At 37.1% G+C, this 24631-nt stretch overlaps 1 protein-coding gene across 2 annotated transcripts in view; it reads right to left on the bottom strand.

Annotated features, from left to right (window-relative positions):
* NEK7 (NIMA related kinase 7) overlaps positions 1-24631 on the bottom strand; it is a 70248-nt gene that overhangs the window by 9944 nt on the left and 35673 nt on the right. For both annotated transcript variants that reach the window (XM_075097225.1, XM_075097226.1), the window contains 3 exons: positions 14495-14603; positions 12112-12219; positions 3798-3892 (listed from right to left, as the gene is read on the bottom strand). In XM_075097225.1, coding sequence (XP_074953326.1) covers positions 3798-3892; positions 12112-12219; positions 14495-14603 — 312 coding nt within the window. The remainder of the gene's footprint in view (positions 1-3797; positions 3893-12111; positions 12220-14494; positions 14604-24631) is intronic.

The following is a 24631-nucleotide window of genomic DNA, read 5'->3' as shown; positions in this document are numbered from 1 at the left end:
GGTGGAAACAAATGCTATGGTTAGCAGGATTACAAATTTTAAAATTCATTTAAACTCTCTCCATTCTGTTCAAAGCCTTCTAAGTCTTTGAACCACAGCAGCACGAATGCTGCTTTGAGTGCAGCGCTGCCCCAAAGTCAGTCACCCTTTTCTACATGTGCTAATAAGTTTGATTTTGGAAGGACAATGTGTGCATTCCCCAGACAGGCAGAGTGTGTGTGAAACACGCTAGTCCATGCTGTGCTACTCAGTGAGCTTCAGCAGGGACAGGACAAGCTGAAAATGGCTCTCATCTGTCTTGTGGTCTTCCAGATAGCAGTTTAACTCTTTCACGCCTAAGCACTGATATCACTGGGGGAAAATACACGAAGGAAATTACCACACAGTCTTCTGTTTGAGAGAATTTTTATCAGATATCAAGTAAACGTATCAGTACTTCTTCATATAATCTTCAAGTAAGAATAAATAATTTTAAGGCTCCCAAAACAAATACTACACTAAAGTTCCATCCTACCAGCCTCCCAAAAATTTAGCAACTGTTATTACCAAAATAATGTTAATTTCTGGATTTACATGACATTGTCTCTTACCTGAAAAACATGTTAAAAATGCAAGCTAAGGACCAAAACAGGAAGGGGGGGGTGGGGTTGGGGGGGAGAAATCAACTGCAGATCTATATGCATACAGAAATTCTAAATAAATGCACAGATACTCATTTTTGTACTCTAGGTGTTCATTAAAAAGTACTTTTGTTTGAATGCTGCGGAGTGTTAAAAAAATTCTGAATGTCCCCTAAGGAGTTAAAACAGGAATACTATATTTTCATGCATCTCCTGCTTTGACAGATGAAAAATGTCAACTGTCCTGTTTTTATTTTCAAGCTTTTGCACTATTCATCTGGTTCATTAGTGCATCTCGCTGCTGCCCCTGACAGCTGCTCGCCCTCTCCTCCCAGCAGCTGAATTTTTCAGGCTAATTTGATCCTCCACACTGAGACGATCGGTAGAATGATTGACTTGCTCCCTGACCTCCAGGGTCTGACTTTCCTGATTAGTATTCTGGGGGTGTCTGAGGGACGAAAGCCCACTGTCTGTCTTCGGGGCTGGTGGCAGCTCGCTCGCTCTCTTTTTTTTCGGGGTTTTTTTTTTTTTTGAACTGTAAGCCACCAACCTACAACCCTGTAAGGATGCAATTGCTACGCTGAACAATAAAAGGAAATGTGTAAAACCTACTTTTCCATGTAAAGGTCCATGTAGCAAAAGCACAGCATCTTGATTTTAATTAGTAAAGTCTACTTTGTTGCATATCAATTAAAACTCCAGTGGTAGTGTTTTTGAGGTTTCAGAAATACCTGGGGCTCTAAAAAAATCAGACTTTAAAATATACTTTTAAAAATCTTACTGGCCACATAGTTAGCATTGCATAATAGACTGTAGTAGAGGTTAGAAATAATAATATTTTAAAACATACATTATAACAAATTAGTCTAAACTTAAATTAAAACATAACTGAAAAGAGTTGAGAAGCAATTAAGCATTTATTGAGAAGTGATAAACATGCCACAGCTTTTCTCCAATTAAGCTGGACAGAATCCAGAGCACATAGCAGCACGTATCAACATGAAATCAATATAATAAAACATGCTAAAATGCAGGCAATAGGCATATCACTAAAAGATTCCCAGCACAAAACTGCACAGATAATAAAAATACCATGCATTAGTCCATGCATGTCTTGAAGAACCTTAAGTAACCACTTTCAAAGAAAAGAAAAAAAAGAAAAATGCTAAGCGTATATATCTACTCTACTATACCTAAAATGTCAAAATTACATCTCAATGATCAACAACAACAACAAAAAAAAAAAAAAAAAACAAACAAAAAAACAGCATCCACCAAAAACATCTGGTATGTTGTAGAATAAATAACAATAAATAAAAAGCTATAGCTGAAGACACTGCTATACACTATAGCTATATAATATATATCAACAATAAGTATCCTAATAATTACTTTATTCTTACAATAAGGAAAAATAGAACACAACACAATATCAACTTAAATACCATCCTGGTAAAACTTCTAAAATAAATAGAGAATGGTATTTAGAGATGCTGAGTTAATGAATAGAAATGAAATATTTAGCTATTTTGAAATTATTTATCAGATCAACAAAAAAATATACACATAGGTGTTTAACATACTGTACCAGCAGCAAAGCGCTAAGCTCAAAAAAACCCATTCTCTTTAGAGAAGTGTCATTTATTTCTACCCAGCAATTTTATTTCATATAACATAGAAGAAAAATTAACCTTAAAACATGTTTATTTTATATAACGATTAGTTATTCAAGGGTCTTGTTTGTTTGTTTCCAGATTTAATAGAGTGCTCAAGAACACCAATGAGGGGAAAAATAGTAGTAGTACTGAAAAATCCTCGTCTACCTTTATGCTATCTTTAGGCTCCTGCTTGCACAAGTGTGCAAAGTAGAGCACTGAAATGGATGGCGGTTGCCATGGTCAGTACTAAGGAATCCCAATATGGGATTAAGTTTCAGACAAGGATTTAAACTTCTAAATACTTGCTATCAGGTATCAGACTTCATTCTTGTGAATTGTCCCAAAGATTTAGAAGCAACAGCTATACTGTAAATTCTGCAGAACTGCAATATAGCTATTTGCCCTTTTAATATTCAAAGCAACATGTCAGTGATAGAAAGTAAATTTATATTAGCAGAGACAATTCATCTAGTAGTAACGCACAACTTTAACAGGCTGACAATGTTTTCTACAAAATCCTAAAATAACAGAAGGTGCCGATCCTATTGAATACACGTTAAATGAGTTCTGCTGACTCACTGAGGCACGTGGCTTGCAGGTAAAAATTGAGTTGCCTATATTGGTTTTTACCTGGAACATGTCGAGAAAGACTTCACTGCCATTGCTGATAGAAAAATTTTTTCCAGCATCTTTCAACATCAGTGTTTAGTCTTTTGATCAACAAATGATACGCAAGGAACTTTGAAGACATAGTTGCCTTAGAAGCCCAACTGTTCTTCAAGCCTTCATTTGACTCAATTTCAATCTGCCCTATATCTTTATCTTCTCAGAATATAATATAATTTAAAATTAGGTGTCACCTACCAATCTTGATCATATTAATACAGAAATTAACCAGTAATTATAGTTTAACTAATTAGAGGAGGAGCAGAAAAATTGCATGTCTGTGCAGAAGTCATTATCTTGAAAGTTAATCCAACTAGTAGAAATAAGTACACAGTAACACTGGGGGTTTTTTATTCTTTTACTTCGGTTTTAAATAATTAAAAAAATAAACTTGTGTTAAAATAACTATATTGCAGTTTTTGAGTTAGTTGCATACTCAAGTCAGTCCTACTATTTCTCAGTGCATTTATTACAGAAATCACATAGTCAGCAGATCATTCAAACAGCTAGAACAATTTTTACGTGCTTGCCATTATTCATTTATTAATACTTCAGTTATGCCTAATCTTCAACTAATTGCTGTAAAATCTTTGTAGCAAGCCCAGTAAAGGCAAGTCTTGAGCAACACACAAATAAAAGTATTTCATATGCTGAAGTTACGTAAGAGTTCTCACTGCTAATATTAAAGACAGACATATAATAGCTGAAAAGTAGCTTTTCCACAATGCTACATACTTTTCTAAACAACAAAAATATAGAAATAGATTCTAAAACAGTACTTAATACGTTTGGGGGTGGGGTGGGGGGGGGTGGAACACAATAGTGTTAAGTTCACTGTATATATCAATATTACCTCATACAGCAGACAGCCTAGAGACCAGATGTCAGATTTGAAGTTGTAACCGTTTTCGTGTATTCTCTCTGGAGACATATAATAAGGTGTACCAACTGCAATAAATACACAAGTATTTTTGAATGAAAATTTCTGTTGTTATATAGTAGTAAAAGTACAGTTTTCCTGGCTGAAAAAAAATGTTTTTCATCTTCTATAGTTCTCATTTTGCTGCACGTATAATTTCAATTCATACTTATGACTCTCCAGTTTGACAGAAATAAAGATGAATTAGATATCTATTTCATCAAATGCAGCTTTATTTTCACTACTGATAACCTAGTTACCAGAATTATTCAGTCATAGAATACTTCCAATTTTTGCTTGTAAAGAAGCTCAAAAGTACTTATTTTCTTCTGAAGAGAATGAAGGGAACATACACACACACTCCTTGTAATCACTGTGGCTGGAAATAACAGCTAGAAATTCTGTTCCATGGCTTAAATTATTTGTTTGTTGGTTGGTTTGGGGTTGTTTTTTTTAAGTGAGCTGACTGTTCTTCCTTTTGAGAATATATGAATCTGAAAAAGCTGCTTTTGAAACTAATAAACACAATTTAGTTTGAATATCTGAAACTAAAATTGAGCCTGAAATCCAGGATCTTCAGCTTCCCAGAGAGGAAGGAAGGAAAACCTGTGAGCCCAGCAGAAGCCGAAGTTCCTCCAAGCAACTCTGCCATCTGTGCTGCAGGACTAGACTCTGCGAGGGCTTTTCAGCTCCCAGATCTATGCCTGTCCTAGCTTAATCCTGCCTCAGAGCTGTGGGCTCTGGAGACGCCTGCTCTTGAAAAGCAGCATTTACTAGGACTGTCCCAGAGCAAATTTACATTGGATACTCCAGGATATCGCCCCCTTGATTTTAATCAGACCCTACCCATCTGTGTCACAAGGTCCTTGGAAGAGAGAAATCCTGAGAGGTGTTTCAGCTTTGTGAAAAAGCCACAAAAAATGTAAGCACCGAAGTGATGGATTCATATGTGACAAATCGACAAAAAAAAAAAAAGAAATATAATGGTAGTGGCAATTTTGGTGTCTGAACTTTCTCCCTGTTATCTCCCCAAAATGACTGCCTAACAGCAAAAAGAGTCACAGATCTATGTAGATTTTTGCTTCAATTTTGTGTAGAATATTTTCTTAAGCACTAAATCCTGATGATGAAAGCCAACTGAATTCTGTCAATTCAATACAAGTTGGCCTTATTTCAAAACTTAACATCTTGCAACACAGCCTGAGATTAAAATCAGCACTCTCACTGCAAACCTAAAAATTAGAGCATGAACCTCATGCTATTTAACACAAAGATCTTGTATAATTTCTGCACTTCTGAATTTGACTCACCTATTGAGAACTCACCTCTGTATGACCACTGGAAACACAGATATAGTGAATATGTAAGCAATTCCAAATCTGAATAATCAGGTTAATGGTTTTAATTAATCAGATTAATAATTTTAATCATTTACATAACTTAAGGATTTCACTTTGACAGTGTTCCCTATCTCTTACAAAGGCTGACATCTCAAACTATGTCATACTTTCTTACGGAGGAAGGGGGAGGAGTAAAAAAAATAAGGAAAAAAACCACCCAAACCCCGAAGTACTCTCCTACTTGAAAGGCCCACCTTAGACTGGGAAAACCCAGTACACCCCCATATCCCAGGTCAGGCCACTTACCAATCCATAATTTCAACTGACCTCCTTCTTGCAAACAATATTGAAAACAATATTCCAAAACAATGTAAACTGGGAACGTGCTTCTCTAACAGATACACAAGGACAGAAGTCACACATTGCATCCTACAATGGATTTGGCACCTAAGTATTTCAGGGGAGACTTCCAACCCCAGGAAAGCAGAGGGTGCTGCAGCCCCTCTCCCCAAAGGCTCCCTTAGTGCTGGCCTGAAGAATCACTGCTGCTCTGAACTGAGACCGTGAAAGATCAAGAGCTTAGGAGAAAGGCTGGAGAAAGGCAACTCAAAATGATGAGGTACTGTGAAAACCATTTACTCTCACGGGATGTTCGTATTCACCCACAGCAGAGGAATGGTCAAGACGCATGGTCTTTTCCCTGTGAAAAAATAGGCACGCAGGTGGGTGGCCTGCAACACCAAAAGAGCTCCCAGAATACCCAGAAGCAACTCTGCTATTCTGATGTGTCAACAGCAGTACTTTAATGGGTGTTTAATGACAGCTATCTTAAAATTGGAAGCTGTAATTAAACAACATTTGGCATGACACAGCTTCCATGTTTTTATTTCCTTACTGCTGTACTTCCCCTCATTTTTTGTTGTTGGTCTTGTCCCTCCCCCCCCACCTGGTGGGGGTTTTTGGTTTTTTGGAAGGTTTTTGTTTTGTTTTGTTGGGATGTTTGTTTGGGGTTGTTTGTTTGTTTGTTTTGGGGTTGTTTTGTGGTTTCTTTTTGTTTGGTTGGCTGGTTTTTGGTTTGTTGTGGGGTTTTTTTTAATTGGGGTTTTTGTGGTTTTTTTTTGTTTGTTTGTTTTTAACTCCAAGGCCTTGTGAGCTTGGACATCTCTGAAAACTTCCAGCTGTATTTTGCGTCCATTAATTAATGCACTGGCATATATTCCAATGCTTTGTTGGCAGAATTCATGTAACAACAAAGAATAAGTTTAATAGTACTCTGGTTCTTAGCTGGTTACAGCAGCACTGCCTTTGCTGCGCTGAGACATCATGCAAGTAGCTGGCAGAGAGTAATGTGCCAGAAAGAAGCTTCACAGAATCCACAGGGGGCAGCTGAAAACACAGAGGTTTGAAGGTTCATAGTTTACCAAAAGCAAAGGTAATTTTAACCAGTAGCTCTGGGAAGCCTGCTGATACATTAGGGGTCTGATATGACTGTGAAAGATTGATGATACTGAAAAGGAAGAACAAATACTATCATTTTACAGCGTTTAGCCTAGTGTAACACCTTAACTGCAATACAACCTGAAGCCCCCAATGACCAACAAGTGAAAGGAACTGAAATTACAGTTATGTTAGTCATTCAATCACAAAAACAACCTGAACACCTAGACATCATTACTACTTGTAAACTGTTTTTAACAGAACATCTCAAACTATTATTCTGACATTCAGGAACTACTGAAGGCATTGCAAAAATTCTTTAAAACAGTAAGCAAACTCGGTAGGTAGCTGTACTGCTGGCAAGCAACTACCAGATGTGATTATATGTTACGTTTCCTTCCTGGATCATTATTTTTTTTCTGTTAAGTGAAATACAGTATCACAATACTATAAAGACATGCAACTTACTTTACTCATCTGGAGACACAGAGGTGGGATTATACAAGACAAAGACATAACACATTAAAATCCCTATATTTTTAAAAACAAAAGCTATAACTTCTGTTCACTGTATTTGCACATCTCAGATAACCTGCAGTCTGAATGGTAATGTCCTTGAAAATGGCCTGGGTCAAATAAACTGCTTCCTCAGAATCTGCTGCTGCTCTGGAGCTCCCTCCCTTTAAAGATGCTGCAGATCCAGAAAGTGTTGTTTCTTTATGCAAGCTTTGTGCTATTGGGAGAGGCAAGGGACATAATGGAAACGGTGCTTATTAGGGGTAGTAAGCTGGATCTGAAGGATCAGAGGCAAGGAAACTATTACAAAGGGAATTATGACAGAAACAGACCATCTTATTACCTGCATAAACACATGACTCACACTGCAGCTGATTTAAAGAGGAGAGTGTGTTCACTTGAAAACTGACAACGCAGGAATGAAATGCAGTAACTAGCTCTAAATACTAACAAGCATTTTTAAGCTGGGAGAAAAATCTGCTTGGTAAATGTTAATACTACTTACACAAAATAATGTAATGGCTGATTCAGAAGGTGTTTAATAGACTGGTTTTAAAAAAGGCCATATACTTATTAATGACGTTCCATGCATTAGAACATGTAACTATCCAAGTTCAGGAAGGTGGCTAAAATAATTTTAGTAAATTCTGATTTTCAAAGAATTCCAAAACAAGACTTCATTTTAAAAAAAAGGCCCAGTAATCAAAAGATATGGTTTTTGAATGACTTAATGTCCATGAGATCACAGGAATTTTATAATAGAGTTCAACACAGCCTGCAAGTACTTAACAAGATGAATGATTGATGCTGAAGATAGACGAACTAGGTTACAAATAAGCTGCAGTTATGAAACAGTGAGGGTAACCAACCACTGACACCACAAATTTTCCATAACTATATTTTTTTTTTACTTACTTATTTCAATATAGGTGTAGGAGATTTCTGAGTCATAGGCTCGTCTTCAACCAGAGATACAGGACCTGAAATACTGCACTTATCCAAAGTCATTCTGCAACCTAGCCTACATTATGCAAATAGTCTAACTGCAGAAATCAATCGATAAATATCTTTGTTTATTTTATAATGTAGCATTGTAACAGCACAATAATTTATCTTCAGCTTTCAAACTACTGTAAGAGATCCCAGGTTTCTGTACATAAGAGCTGTTTTAATACAGCTTCTTTGATGACTGGGATGAATCAGTTGCAGATTTCCCTGCTAGGGTTCCTGTACACTAAGGGTGCAGGTTCTCAGAATGGTTTGGCTGAGAATATCAAAGTGGAGCTTATTCTATTCCCAGCCTGCATACCACCACCTCAGCAGTGGCTTTGACACCCTCTGCTGGGTTAGAGATCCATATATAAGGAAAGGAGAGCATTTGTGCACATTTTTACAAGGTATTTTATTCCCCACAACCTGCATGAGTTGACAGTCAAATCCCTCATAACATAGCACTGTGCTGGGGACAGGAGTATGATGGAAATGACAAAAGTTGTCAAACCACAGAAGAAACAGAATTCAATACAGATGATCCTTAGCTTTCAAGCATTTTAAGGAGATTGCAGATCTGCTCCTTTGCCCTGCAAAAGGTATCCACATCATAGCAGCAGTGTCCACCTGGGCAGCATACAGTGCAGCCCTCTGCCACAACCACAGTGGAGAACTGAAGTGACTTTTTTTAATTCGAATACTAAAATATGGACTATCCATAAATTCACTGAATGGCTAACAAAGATTAGAAAAAAAAAATGCACATTTCCATGAGCTGGCCTTAGAATTGCCATTTCAAAGTGCATAAGGCCTTGCATTCAGCCACTGAAAAAAAACCACAACCACCAAAAAAAAAACCTAACACACAAAGAATAAGACGCCTTTCTGGGAACATCTTCCCCTTTCTAATACAAAGTCTTCTGAAACCAAGAAATTTTGTCAAGCTGGTATTTAATCAACAATACAAAGGAAATGGAGGCATTCGGTATTTTTAGAAGAATGATTTTCTACTTTCAAAAAGGTATATACGTACCTCAAAAGATAATTCTACTGTTTTCATAAGGCTGTACAGAAAGAGTTAAGAACTTTAACAAACCCTGTCCAGTGCAATATTTTCATTTGTTTCAAATGGACCATCAGCAAGTACTCTAATTAAATCAGTATTATTTATAATTAGCAGTTAGAAGCTGAAGCTAATGAAAATTTTAGTACATTTCTTTATCTCTGAAAGCCTGAATCTAGTTTGCTACTGAAATTTTTATAAAGCCTGTAAACAAGTATAAATTGCTACATATAACGTTTCTAACTCACTGGGTTTTGTGCACCAAAGGTTTATGGAATCATAAGATACAACTTTGAAAGAAATTTTGGGAAAACCAGCAAACTGCAGGAGAAACTGCTTTTAAAGAGTGGTCTCTGCTAGTGATATGATAAATCAGAGTGTCACTGTCTCCACTGCAGCCTGTTAATAAGTTAAGTTAAGTTAATAAGTTAAGTTAAGTTAATAGCTGAACAAAACCTTTTTCCTAGGCTGAATTCTGAGATTAGGTCATAATTAAGAGGGAAATGGAAGAAGAAGAGATGGCGGGGGGGGGGGGCACAAAGAGACCAAAAAGTAACAGCTCTTCTCCCAAGACACAGCATCCAACATCAGAAACAAAGCTTCCATGCCCCTAACCCCCACTCTCTGGATGACTCTTGTATTTGTAAGACGTGAGCTTTAAAGGGCTTGGGGGTTTTACACTGGTTTTAACTCTAGCTCAGTCTTCAGTCCCTTTGCAACCATTCCCCTGCAACGAGCCAAAATAATCCAGGGTTGAAGCAGAACAAACTGCTTCAACTTCCTGACGTCTGCCTCAGAACACAAATCTAGCTCTCCGACCCTCACAGTTGACTTTTGCTTCTTCATGCACTCCCATTCACAGATTAGGATTTACAGCTTCCTGCAAATACAGTCCAGGAGCGGCTCCCCCTTCACACGCTCCTTTACATCCTTCTTCCATTCGCAGGCAGTAGCGGGACCCAGCTATGACAAATAAGATTTCCACAGTGCTGCCAGAGGCAGCCACTGGACTACAATGGCAGCATGAACAGAAGCACTTTATATAATACGCTGTGCCATGAACTACAGATCTTTAGGGTTACATGTGAACTTCGATGTGGAACCGAAGCACATTTCCAGTCTGGTCGCACTGCTTCTCCCCGTCTCTTTCTCTCTCTTTTTTATTAATGCAAGATTGCACATCTATGTCAGAGTTCCACCTCAGTCCTGTTAAGATCTCAGCAGTTACTCATGGTTTTGACTATATCAGTATGCACCAAACATGATAAAAACAGGAGGGCACAAAAGAGTGACCAAAGGTTTTCCGGAAGACAGGGAAGTAAGAAAATTTCCTTTCTAAAGCCGTTTTATTTGGCTGTTAACACAAGTATCACCCACACATCAAATGTGGTACAAACATGCTGAACATCAATCTTCTCTCTTTCTCCACACTATACTGATAACTGGGATAATTTGAATAAAGTTAAATTAAGAGGTGAGGATAAATATGGCATACTTTAATCCAAGAAGTCTGAAATTTCATAGTCTACTTAGAAACATCAGCATCTGCACAAACACAAGTTTGAGTGTCCTCCCATGGCCCTAAGACAGGGATTTTAAGTATTACTTAACAATTCTTGGCGCTCTTAGATATTATGTACCTTACCATGCACTCCTGTCAAACACAAAAATATCCAAATGCCTAATTACAGAATTGTCACTGTCATTTGTTAAAAACTCTGAGCTGCACTTGAATTGATTTTACCTACTTGTATTCAAGTATCAGTGAGGTGCTGTCTGCCTCAGTACCCTTCACAAGGAACAGCAGACAATTCTGGAAGCTGCCAACGACCCTTCTCTTGAGGGGTCTAAAAGTTCATTTCATACCCTTTGCAGTCAGTAAACAGGCTTTAATTCAGCAACCACTAAACACAGCCACTTCAGCAGAGGAAAAGAATTTTTTCTTAACTAAAAGAACCCTCATAACCATACCATAAACACCAATTCTTACATTTCTCTTTAAAGCAGACGTTACTCCATTTACAAGGCTTTTCTCTGAGAGAGATCCTCTTAGATTCTGTCATTTGTCTATTCCCTATATTTAAAATTAAGATATCTACCAAATTTTTACTTTTTCTTCTTAATCATCCTAGTCTCTAGATGCTACTCAACTACATAAAAACTTTGTTTGGAAAAAGATAATACAACGTTATTTTTTATGTGCTAGCAAAGAATAGATTGGGCATTCCAGAAAGTTTTTTTCTGTTCTTAATAAGTTTTGTTGGCTTTGTTTGTCTTGGGTTTTTTCGTTTGGTGTTTTGGGTTTTTTTGTTTGTTTGGTTTTGTGTGTACGTTTTTGTTTTGTTTTTAAAGTCTTTATGGTTCATAAAGACTAATTCTGATCTCTCCTCAACTTACTTAGCTTATATTGAGAAACTCCACCTCAAAACAGGGAAGCTCTTCTGTTAGCCCTTTCAAAGCATATAACCAACATGTCACCAATGTTACCCATACAGGCACAAAAAAATTACTATATTCTTTCCAACGCTGATTGAAGTTCAAGGGAATTAAAAATAAAATGCATCCGTATTACTCATCATCTTTTTTCCTAGCATTTCTAGAAAACACTACTGTCATGAAGACTTGTTTTGAGCCGGGAATGTACATTAAACGATTCAAACAAATGCGAGGAAAGAAAAACTGCAACGAGCTATGCAGGCGAAAGTGACATGTCAGTGGTACAGCTTTTCTGTATTTGTCCATGGTGCTGACCATTTTTTTTTTTTTTTAGTTGTTTAGGAAAAGCTTTAGCTGGACCTAACTCTTTTCTTCCTCCTCATTAGTGGGCACAATACTTCCACCATGTAAAAAATAATTAAAAAAAACACACCTCCCCAACACCTGTACATCAGAGAAAGCTTACCTAAAGAATGTGCAGCTGTGGTTTTGGAGCTGAAAAATCGACCAAGTCCAAGGTCTCCAAGCTTTACTACACCTGTAGCTGTAATGAACACATTAGCCGGCTTTATATCTGGGGGGGGGGAAATAAATAAAAATTTAAAAGTCACAATGAGGGTGCAAGAAAAGCTACTGCTCTATTAATAATAGACCAAAGAGGCTTTTATTTACAGCTAATATTAACAAAATTTGACTGTGCAGAAAGGGCGAGTCTGGGATTCTGAATTTCAAATTAAATATTTTAATAGTAGAAGCATCAAAAAAAATCAAGAGCCATGGAAAGTATTTTAAAAAGCAAACAAACAACAAGAAAAAACCACATCCACCCCACACCCAAAGATACAGGGAGTTCATTACCACTTTATATAAACTATATATTAGGACTTCTATTAGAACTAGAAAACCTCTCATTATGTCTTAAGTAACAGACCAAAAATATTTTCATGACCTTTAAAACATGTTTTTCCATCACTTTTGCTGATCAGATTACCCACAGTGGCATGATGCTATTTATTTGAAATAGGTAACTGATTCTCTTTAATAGCAGACATTAAAAAAAAACAAAAGCAAGTTTTTACTCAGGAGAATGGTTATTTGAACTCGTCAGTGGAATTGGGCTAATCAAGAAGAAACAAAGAAAAATAATTATGTACATACCCCAAACAGTTATTTTTCACCGGTAATGTTCATCTTAAATTTTAATCCAGTTCTTTAGAGACAACAGCAAATATTTTTATTTTATGATTAACAAGGTACCTATCCTGTTAAGCCTTCTAAAGAAACTGACCTGATATTTGTTTGACAAGTGTGCTTAGCTCTTAGTCAGCTCAAGAGCAACACACTGTGGCTCTAAACTTAAATAAAATCACTTAACTTTGATAAGAGGGGATTACAGTTTGCATAAGATATGGTTTCAGGAAAAGGAATGGTTAATAACCCTTCAAACACCAGTATTTTCAGGCTTCCAATAAAATATTACCAAACCTTATAAGCTTTGGAGAGGAAGACAGAAGCAATTACGTTATGCTGCTATCTGACCTAGTTTTCAGGAGTTTGTATCACCCTTTGTGTAACAATCCAACACGGATACCAGCTCAACTTAAAAGTAGCTTTAATTTTCACTGGGTTTTGTGCTGAACCATGGAATTGTTAGATTTGCCATAAGTTTGCCAGAAGCTTTGAAGGTAGCATTTCAGTTTAAGGAATTTAAACTTATTTTGGTTTTGAGATAAAATACACTGATATAAACTAGTTGAGTCATAAAAGCATTAAAGGAAGATATCTACACCCTATGGAAAGCATCTGTAATTTTATGTCCTTTCCTTTGCATAATTTGCACTTGCAGATATCTGTACAAATGCGTAAAGGAAAAAAAAAAGGGAGAATCACAAGGGAAAGCCATTTGCAGCAGCATCTAAGTTGATCTGCTGAAGGGTGTAACATCTCTAGCTGCGAATGATAAAGCTCAGGGACTTTTGCTTTCAGGCAGCTATTTGTATCCCAGCAGAAGGGAGCCACCAACCTAAGACATGTAATTTCACCTGAACCCAGAGAGACAGCCCATATACAACTTGAGCCAGAGGGATTTCCAAGGCAAAAAAAACCCCTGTACATCTCAGAAGCAGCTAGACTACAACCTGTTTTCTTCAGCTCAGAGTTACACGGTGAAATGAAGACAACATACAGAAGAGACAGCAGTACAGAGATTTAAAATGGGTAAGAGATTTAGTACCTGACAGGATGGCTGGCAACTACAAGGGCAGTTGGGACACAGTACTTGACACAGAGACTGGAAATAGCGGAGAAAAGCAGAGAAGGGGAGAAAATGCTTGCAGCTGCACATAATCCAGTAGAGATAGGAGTGGGAGAATGGCCTATACATCACCAGAAGGCATGGCAAGAGGCAAATACTTTTGTAAGGAAGAAGGTCCAAGAGGTAAAAAGAATGGATGGATAGCTGTGCAAGAATGCAGATAACAATACTTGGGAGGGACAATAGGCAAATATAGAAGAATAAGAACAGGACAGAAAATAAGAGCCAGCAAAATGAATTGAGCGAGCAAAGAGGTAGCAGTGGCAGGGTCTCCATCACTTACAGAATTACCACTTACTTTGAGAACTTGGTATCAGAAGCCATTGCTTGTGCTGCGCCTACCACAACAAATGTACAACCACGAACTTCTGTCACACTTTTCCATTACTTATAAAACATTACAGAAACATACATTGTGTCAGCTGTCAAAACTGATTCCATTATGACATTATTTGGTGTCACTTGGACTGAACCAGCTTAATTCTCACATAGTAAAAGGTTTAGTAAAGACAAATCATCTTTGATCCTGTATTACCTCTATGCATAACACGACGAGAATGCATATGTTCCAAGGCACTGCAAAGCTGAACAAAGTACTTCCAAACTGTTCTTTCAGGAATCAACCTCTTCTGTTTCTTAAAATGCTTGAAGAAAGATGGACACTGAATATTAACATTTAAAACTTGCATAAAATGACTGAAAAAGGGAAAGATAGAAAATCCTTTATTTAAAAACCAAATATGAGAGGCTCACAACTTAATGAGAAAGGTTTAACAAGATTTCTTGACACAATAAGATTTTTCTTTAAATATTAATACATGTATCATCAACCTACATGTTTAACTCAGTCAACAAAGAGCCACAAATGACATTAATGAAATAAAACTGGTATCCCAAAAAAGGATTCACATGGTATTTAGCAGTCCTCAGGGTAGGATTAATGTGGTCAGAGTAGTCTAGCACAGAGTAAGTGGCCACAGAACAAATAAAGGTCAGATATAAAGGTATGTGCCACAGAACTTCCCAAACAGAATACTTCCTTACAACAACATTGATTTCTCTAACCTCATTTTCTAAATAGAAGAAAAAAAAATAGTAGTGACACACAAACAAAGATCATCTACAAAGAATCAGTTAGATTAGTCTTGGAAACTTCTGCAATACATAAAAAGGGACTAAAGGAACTGTTATTTCTCCAAATTTCATAGTGATCTAACTCCTGTTCAAATATTTTCCATCCTGTATAGAAAACCATTACTGACCACTGCTAACAGCTCAATGGCCTGTTAAAGCTTACGAGAAACATAATTATGCTCTGCTACTCACATCTTCAAATATTATATTCAGGGACTTGAATAACAGTCCTCCAAAAATACATACTGTAAACCTGGAATTCAGCCAATGCTAAAACGTGCAAGTTTGAGCATTACAAATTTTGCAGCTAAAGGTAAGAATACTGAAAAATTGTTGCTCGTTTAGCCTCTCTTCTTATAGAATTCCCATTTTGACAGATTTTAAAGTTAAACACATGAAGAAAATACATGAACACCACTAACACTAGCAGAACTTTAAATGGAACTTAAAAGTACTTGGATGTATTTCACCAGTGTGTGTACACACACACTTCACACTCATGCACACCCTAACAAAGTTCATGTAACAAACGTTTATTACTCTGGAAAAATAAAAATATTTTCCTATAATACAGTAAAATGTGCCACTGGGAAGTTGACAGCTGCATCTACACATTGCAGAGACATGCAGGAGTATGAGAAACATGTTTTTAAACTAACTACGGCAAAACGCATCAGTGATACAAAGGATCATAACATTTCACCAAAATGTTTTTAGTTATAGGGATGATTTCAAAATGCATTTTCATTTAAATGAGGCAAAGCATATCAATTCCTTCTTTAAATATAATTTTCTCTCAGTCTTGGACTGAATCCAAACAAACCCTGTGTATCTGTTCTCCCCATAGCTGGATTTGCATATCAGAGGATTGTTTGATGTCAACAGGAAGATGGAGACCAGGTTTCTTTTCATTTAAAAACAAATACACAATACATGTAAGTATGTGCACATGAAAGCATAGTTCCTTGATTTAAAATGCATTCTGAAATTATCATAATTATAACTAGGTACTTTATTTAAACATTCTGAATTATTATTTTTTTAACTCAAATCTAAGCACAAGCAGTGATGAAACACCATTCACAAAATGTCTGAAATTTCAGGCAAGATTTTCCATTACAGATTTCCGTTCTGATGTACTTAAAGTACATCAGTGTACTTCCAAAGTATTTATAAACAAGTATTCGTTTAACATTTTATTCATTTGCCATCTATAACACTGTAGCTTATTGTACGCTACAAAATTGGCTTCAGTTCTTACAGTGCAAAGCATACAACATAACAGTTTTTAAGATGCTGTCTCATTCTACTGAAGGCATTAATAATTTTGCATTATAATAACTTCTCTTCCTGAAAGCATCAGCATTATTAACCCCCATAGAATTTATCCATCTAAAGAGGATGCAAAAGAGAGCTGCTAGATTTGCTAACAGTCTTTAAACAAAACAAAGAAATAGGCACCATTGTCGCTTGTATAGGTTTAGAAATAATCCAGCATCTTTAAAATAAACTCGCCAAACATTATTTTCTATTTTAATTAATGACACCATCTTCTTCCACCAAAATATGTATTCTCAATGTTTTCTTGGGCTGTTGTCCACCAATAGCCAAAGTAGTGATTAAAAGCCTCTGCTACCAAAAGAGACTGATTTTTCAAAACTAGCTATTGAAACAAGTTGCATGTTTCTAGGAAACAGTCTGGCAGGCAGTGTTAATTCTGAGAGAATTCAATTTAAAAAAAGGAATCCCATTCCTGTTTAGAACATTACCTTCTAACAAGAAATATAAGTTGATGGAAAACATGGTCAAACCTATTTTATGCCCAACTGCATAATTAAATTCATACAGCACATATTAACTGTATTCAAAGCTGGATCCTCTTCTCTCCTCTCCATTATTTTAAAACAGTCTGCAACCAAAATGCAGTTCTAATGGCTGTGGGGTTTGTCCCCTTCCTACAGAGAAGCCAAAATACAGAAGACATGATGTCAAAAGAATAATTGTTAACCTCTGTTGCAGCAAAGCTTAGTAGCATCACAAACAGTTAATCCTGAAACTAATTCACTGCCTAGTGCTCTAATGTTTCAAGCATCCTAAGGTCCACATAACCAAGTTAACTTAATACAGTTATCTCCCACTGTCGTTGCTATTACCTGCCTAAATTTGACCTCAAAGGAATATGCCCTGACATACAGCTGTCTAAAATAAGAGTATTTTCAACATTTTACTATTCTGCTTGTCTGAGGCTCAAAGGACAGTCCTGGTGCCCCTCAGACCACTGGCCTTCTAAGGGTGTGACATTAAAAAAAGCATAATCCTGTTTGAGATGAAAAATCAATCTCAACATAGTTGAAACTGGGCAAAAAGGGAACTGCTTATACATGTGCATTAAAAATTTGGGCAGTGTTGCAAGCTAGTGTTTTATCAGGTAAACAGAGAATACCAGGCATGCTCAGGCAGCAGACTGTCTCCCAGCAAGAATTATTTGTTTCAAAAGCCACATCCCATGAAATTTCCATCTCTGTCTTTGAGAATGGAATCACAAAAAACTACTTTGAAGAGTTTTCACAATGTCAGTACAGATAAAACTGCAATTCAGTCATTTTATGCAACTGGAAATTTTTGTGGTCATAAATCTGCTATACAAATGCCTTAAAGAGCTTTAAGATAGGCAGGTTATATCACCAGTTCATCTTTTCGTCCCTTTTTACAGAGTGAGCAGAAAACGGAACTCTCCTGGTTTTCTCTAATGAATCGCTAAAAGAAAAATTAAATATTCTCCAAACGTTTTCATCCTAGTAATATTAAATATAGGTGCCCTGCACCTAAACAGCATATGCAATTCAGTTTCTTGGAGGCATTAAAACAAACAATTGAGTAAAAGACAGAAGGGGGGGAAAAGTTTAAAGTCAATATAAAAGCATGGAATTACATTATACTGAGTTTCTAAAGATGATGCTTTAAAGGTCAAATTCCAAAAGCAAGAGTGACAGCAATTAGCAAATGGTCTTATCTAGGCTCAACAAGCACAGTTCAGAGAATACTCTTAAGGGACTATGTTCGGCTTTTATTAAGGATTTTCTGCAGATGAGTTAAGAACAGCAAGTATAGATGATTTCAATACAATTGGAGATTTCAGGTGTGACTGCCTATGTCTCAGTAACCACATTTGGAAAAAATTCAGCATTCAGTTCTGATGTTAGTGACTCAGAATTTTAAGGTGTGATTTAGCTTGGTTTAGACCTCATCAAATAGAGGAAAAAAATAGGAATAAATAAATAAGATAGAAAACCCCGAATGAGTGTTTAAGAAACAAACTGGACTATAGAAAGCAAGAGGTTTATGAATATATTTTTCAGAAAGATTATAAACTGATGAACAATTTTGTACAGTCATTATTTAAAAAAAAAAAGTCTGTGGGCTCTGTCCAATGAGCCCACAAGAACATATACCTGGATTTTTGTACTGTGCATGTTCTAGGCTAGAGTTGCCTTCTGAAAGAGAGAATTTGGGGAAAAAGTAAAATGAGAATGATCATTTCCTTGCTTTAAATAGATGCCTTTTCCTTGCTTTTACATTTTGATGAGGATCTTGATTGCATCTGTCTTCTCATGACTTCACTTCTAGTTTACAAAAATATAAAGGGGTCTTTTTTTGTATTTTATTGCATAGAGTTATCAGAACACAGCCATTCAACAACCAGGTACTCATGGGAAGAAATCTGAACTTCATCAAGAGGAAAGTGATGCAGATGGGACTATTACAAGAAACTTCCGAGTAGCACGTAGTGAAGTTCTTGGCCACTTCTGCATGTGTTTCTTTGGGAGCCTTTTTCATATGGACTAGCAGAAAGAACAGAGAGAGGAAAGAGGAGGTCAGGCAGCTGTAATAGGCAATTATGGAAGCACGAGTAAGAGTTCTCTGTGAATACAACAGAAACAAACCAGAACTGGCAAGGGCGTGCAGGGTCAAAAAGATAGACCAGTGAAGATGGACCTCAACATCTCTATTTTGGAGTAAAGATCAGACACACATGTATATAGAAATGAAGTTTCTACATAAGTCTTAATTTCTATTTAAGATGCTATATCATTCTAGTAGGAAAGCAGTGTCCCAGGAGTTTTGCCCGGCTCTGTGCATTTATGAATTCAGCTGCCCATATCTTTAGACTGTGGTAAGTTTTCTGCCATTTTTCCTTGCTTTCCATGCAGAACAAAAATATACCTTTCCAACACATCTTTATTCATTCATCCAATTTGATCATAAGGTGACCAAATTTGCCTACATTTCAGGAATAACAGCTGTCTCTTCGTTGTAAAAATAGAACAAATACAAAAAACCCCAAACTATTTAGCATCTACCAACTGAACATAGAGAAAGTAACAAGTACTTGGCCAATAAAGTGACTACTAATAAGAAGAAACAATTTTTAAAAATATTTAGCTGGTTCTTTTTCCAACTTTTCTTTACAGCTGTTCACATCTCTAGTTACTGAAGAGGCCATACATTTATTTTTCCCCTTCCAGAATTGACAAAAAAATGCATTTTTAAAAAAAAATCAGTCGTCTTTTTATTGATTTCGTATACAACAAGTAATTTTATTTAATCAATAGCAACAAAAGACTAAGAGTACAAAAACTAACAGAGAAAGTAATTGTAGTAATAAAATTACCTACTAGCATCAGAAGGCCAAATTAGTAGAATGAAACTATGGTCTTTCCTAAGGAAAATAAATATTAAAAAAAAAACAAACCACAAAACACACACCACAGTACCCACCACATGCACACCACAGAATTGAGATAGAAACATCTTCTGAATCACAATCTTCTTTCACACACAATCCAAATAAAGACATCTACTTACAAGAAATAAAGAGCCTTGTAAGGAAAACTCAAGTCAAAATTGTCATTTTCAATTTTTAGTATATATTTTTTCATGCTTCAGACTGTTAATAAGGCTCCTGATTAAACTCAGATCCCTTAGAAAGCTCTGAGCAAAGTTACTTTATATATATATTTTCATCCAACTGCCTTTGCAAGGATTCATTTTTCCTTACTGAGCTGTCCACCTAGAGGCACTCTGTTCCACCTAACGTTTTTGCTCACACAAAAAAGCAAGAACATAGTGTTCAGAGATAAAGATATCCTACTGAAATCAGATATACTTGCAAAGCCATGAAAGTAATTTTTCCAGTAACTGTATCATTTTCATTGTCTATGCTGTTATCGCTGAGCAGGCTTCTTAAAACACACAGCCACATGTTTAAATTCAACAGTATTTGTTTACATGCATCCCTCTCCAATAGATCCCCTTGGGAAAACTGGTACAGCATGAAGAGGTGAAAGCCATGCTTGAATCATTAACTCTACTCCCTAATAAAAAGCAATAGCATGACACAGTAAATACCGAGACTACCATCTTAACTTTTTTTTCTTTTCTCCACAAATAAGCCAGACAAATTCAAGATCTCTCCATTCTCAGCAAGTTGTTCATATAGCACAAACACCAGACACTGCAAATTTTTCAAAAGCAACTGTGTGAAAAACTACAAACGATCTCCAAGTATTGTTTTTGCAATGCATTTCAAACAAGAAAACACACCCAGAACTACTATTTAATAAAATCTTTCAATTCTCCGTGCTCTTTTGTGTTCATGGAGCCAGACAATTCTAGCACCAGTGGGCAAAGGTGAACGAGAAATACCCCGAGCATTTCTGCCCCAGTTAGAGCTGCTTGAACAGCCTGTGTAATAGTTAAATGAAATTTAACATCAAGTTAACTTTTCATAGCTGACTGACACAGTTACTCTCCCTGTGAGTACAGACGGTTGGCTTATACAATAGCTTCAGGTGTGATGTCTGTGTAGGGGGCTGTCCACAAGACAAAACAGTGTTGATATCTAATTATTTTAGCAGAAAATCTGCCCACTTATTCTTATTGTTCCAGTGGCAGGCACGGACAATGGCTGATTCACAGAAAAAATAACAAGGCTGTCTGGCAATTACCCAGTCCAATTACCCCACTGGTTATAAACTGCTGGACCAGTCAGCTTTCCTCCTGCCAGCACTTACACATAACTTGCACATGGTAAACTGCCGCCGCAGCTCTCATTCTGGTTACCTGCGGATGAGAGCTAAGGTGACAGGCAAGCACCTGTCAGACACCCCAGTAACACACACGTATGGGGAGCAAAAGCTTACCAGAACTAGCTCTCCCACCTTGGCAGGGGAGTATTTTTTTAATTACTGGGCAGGGGCAGAATTTAAGAAATATTTTTAGTAGCTTTAAAAAAAGGTTAGTGGCAAAAATTAGCCTGACCATTTCAGAGCCCCAGGTTCCTCCTCTAGGAAAAGGCACATAAAAGTAATTTAGCTTTGATCTGTAATTAGCATATATTGTGCTACAGTATCTTAGCATATTACATGTTTCTTCAAGCTACCTAGGAGTAAAGGTGATAGAAAACACGGAAAAAAAATATTTTTAAGCTTTTAACATTTATCAATTACATAGCTTCAGCAGGTGCCAAACTGTTCTTTATTACAAAACATAACCATATGCTAAAAATAAAAAGACTACAAGTCAGGATGTTTGGCACTGGGGGGAGGGGAGTAAGGAAGTGGGGATTTTTGTTCTTTAAATTAAATCTAGCAGTCATGGGGGGGAGGGAGAGAGGAAAAAAGCACAAGAGACACAGATACTGCTGATGACCAAAAGAATCACATTCCACATTCTAAAATTTGCACTTATAGGTCATGATAAATCAATATCATGAAAAGAAAATACATGAACATGCACAAAAGACTACTTTAAAAATACTTTTTCCACAGTCACGATGTGAAGTATTTGGACATAAATATAAGTATAAAAAAAAGTCTCAGGATTAAAGCCACCATAATTTTTCCCCCTTGTGAGTGTGTGTACGCATGTAGCTTTCAGTTCTGTTTTCTTTATGTCAGAAGACCCTTTTCTCATTCATTCATGACACTCAGCTAATAGGCAGTTTGAAAATGTCTCTAGGCTTTATTTATTGTGCACTTTTTGAAACCTATTATTAAATATAAGTTTCAGGGAGAGGGTACTGCTTCCTGGTATGCATCAGTGGAATATCAAATTAATAAAGGAAACCTCCTGAAGTTTATCTCCACAAATGGCCTTAGAAATTATGACATAGTAATATCCCCATTTTACAGATTAGAATGGGGGCAAAGAATTAAGACCAAAAGTGTTAATTAATTCCGCACCAATTTAAGCATCTCCTTTTAAATGTACTTCGCTTAATGAAACAGTTCTTCAAAGCACAGTTTCCACTCAGAACAGATGAGGCTGTGAACACTCAATACTTCTACAAATCAAACCCCAGAGTGTTATCTTGATTATCAGAAATACAGAATAATCAATTACAATTGCCATCAAAAAAATAGTGCCTGATGTGGTTTACACAGTATCCCTTAGGAACAGTACCAGGGACAGTAAGGAAGGATGGTCTTTGGAAGAGCATTCAATTGTATTAACCACAAAACCTTTGTCTTTCTTGAATTCCCTGCCTTGAAAACGACCACTGCAGCAAAGGCGGCAGCACAGATACAACAAATGGTGGTGTGTGCCCTGCACCACCATGATTCCTACCCAGAGTAGCTGCACCCTTAACACTGAATAGAGTGGTGGTTCTTCAAAGAAAAACTAAACTTGAAATTTGCTGGAGTATAAGATACCCAGTTGTAGGATTTTCTAGCCTTTGAATGCTGGATTTTGCAGATTCAGTGTTGCTTCCTTAGGTTATAACCAATTCCCTAGATTAAAAAAAAAAAGCATAAAAATAACTACAAAAATGCAGGCTCTCTATTACATTTCTATGCACAGCTTACTACAGTTGGCACTTTTATAGCCACAGCTAGTATTGCAGCTGGCCGAGTAACTTGCACAACAGAGCATCATCCTTCAGCAGGTAATGGATGGGTACTGCCAGTGGACTTCATTTACATCTGCTGACAGCAGATGAACAGCGACACTCCTGAACCTTGAGTCCCATTCCACACTCTACATGGCAGTATGCTAAAGGAAAGGTTGTGTTCCCCTGTATTTGATCTGTAAATCCTATGCAACCTTCCTCTTCTCCAGCCCCATCCCAGAACGGTCCTTTCATCCCATTTTCTTCATTTACACAACTGCATCCTGTCCCAGCCAGTCTGAGTTATCTCATCCAGGTTCTCTCCCTACTGGCAGCCAGTTCGTCTGCCTGTAGGATCCTTGCCCAGTCTGTCCTGTTCTCTGGCAACACACTAGCTCTCCTCTAATCTCACTGCGCTCATACCCACTATTGGAACTCCCATTTCCAAGTTTCCCAATCCATTACTCCTATTCTCTTAGACCTCTCAGTCTCTACTGCCTTGTGTCATAACTTCCTGGTCTACCTTCTCTCAGAAACTGCTTACCAGCTAGTCCCAGTCCACTTGTATCCCCTATTCCCAGTCAGATCCTCTCTCTCCCTCCTTAAGGGTCATTTAGCTGCTTGTTCGAGCCTACTCTTCTGTCTGCCTCATCTTTTGTCTTCTCCACATTAATCTCAGATTACTCCCTTCCTTGTGTTGTTAGAAAGAACAAACGCCCTCTGAGAGATAGGAAAGCTTCAGCCCATCCCCAGCATCTGGCAAAAGCTACTTCTGGCAAAGCCTTTTCAGTCACCCATGCTGTAGGTTGAAGCATTCATAGTCACTCAGGTAGACAATGTTGTCAGCACTAAGAAATGCAAGAGGTTCACTCAGCTCTACATGTACAGAAATTCTCCACTTTGGCTGCTATGCTCCAGCAACTTCTGTTAAGCACATATGAACTCCTGTATTTAGGCTAGGCTAAGTTTACGCGAGTTTTAACATTTGTGAAATCCCCTTTCTAAGTTTTAAGTCTCCGTTTCAAGGACAAGGTGCTCACAATATTTCAGATACAATGGTTGCTAGATTTTAAAATACATAAATAGATTAAAAATCAAACAAACATATCTCAGCAGAATAATATATTTTTCCTTAGCTGTCTACTAAATTCTAAAACATTTTTGGACACATACACCCTCAAGCGGACAGCTGGCATGCAACATTATAGTATGAAATTGTTGTATTTTGACAAACTGAAAACACATTCTCACACAGCTAAGTCTTTGGCAACCCTAACAGCAAACAGAGTTACTGTCCCGCTACACGTGCACACAGCAGAATACAGCTTCTGCAACGCTGCCATTGAGACTACACTGGCCTTATCATCATTGTCCCACCAGCCTTCCAAACAGGAACACCAACTATCTCCTAGAACTGCTACAGTTGTGAATCAATGTTTTATATTATAAAGTCACAGCCAAACAATATGGTCAGTTAACAACTAAGGCTTTCCCAAAACATTGGGTCATGCCCTGGGAAGGAATAAACACCTGACCTGCTAAATCTTCCCACTGCACCTCTTCCGTACACAGGTGCTTCCCTAACTTCATACTCTCCAGAACCTTACAATTATCACAGTAAAAAAGTCAAACTATAGCTAACGTGTG

The sequence above is a fragment of the Phalacrocorax aristotelis genome, chromosome 6, assembly GCF_949628215.1.
Source record: "Phalacrocorax aristotelis chromosome 6, bGulAri2.1, whole genome shotgun sequence".
Lineage (NCBI taxonomy): Eukaryota > Metazoa > Chordata > Aves > Suliformes > Phalacrocoracidae > Phalacrocorax > Phalacrocorax aristotelis.
This window is presented reverse-complemented; position numbering and strand designations above follow the sequence as displayed.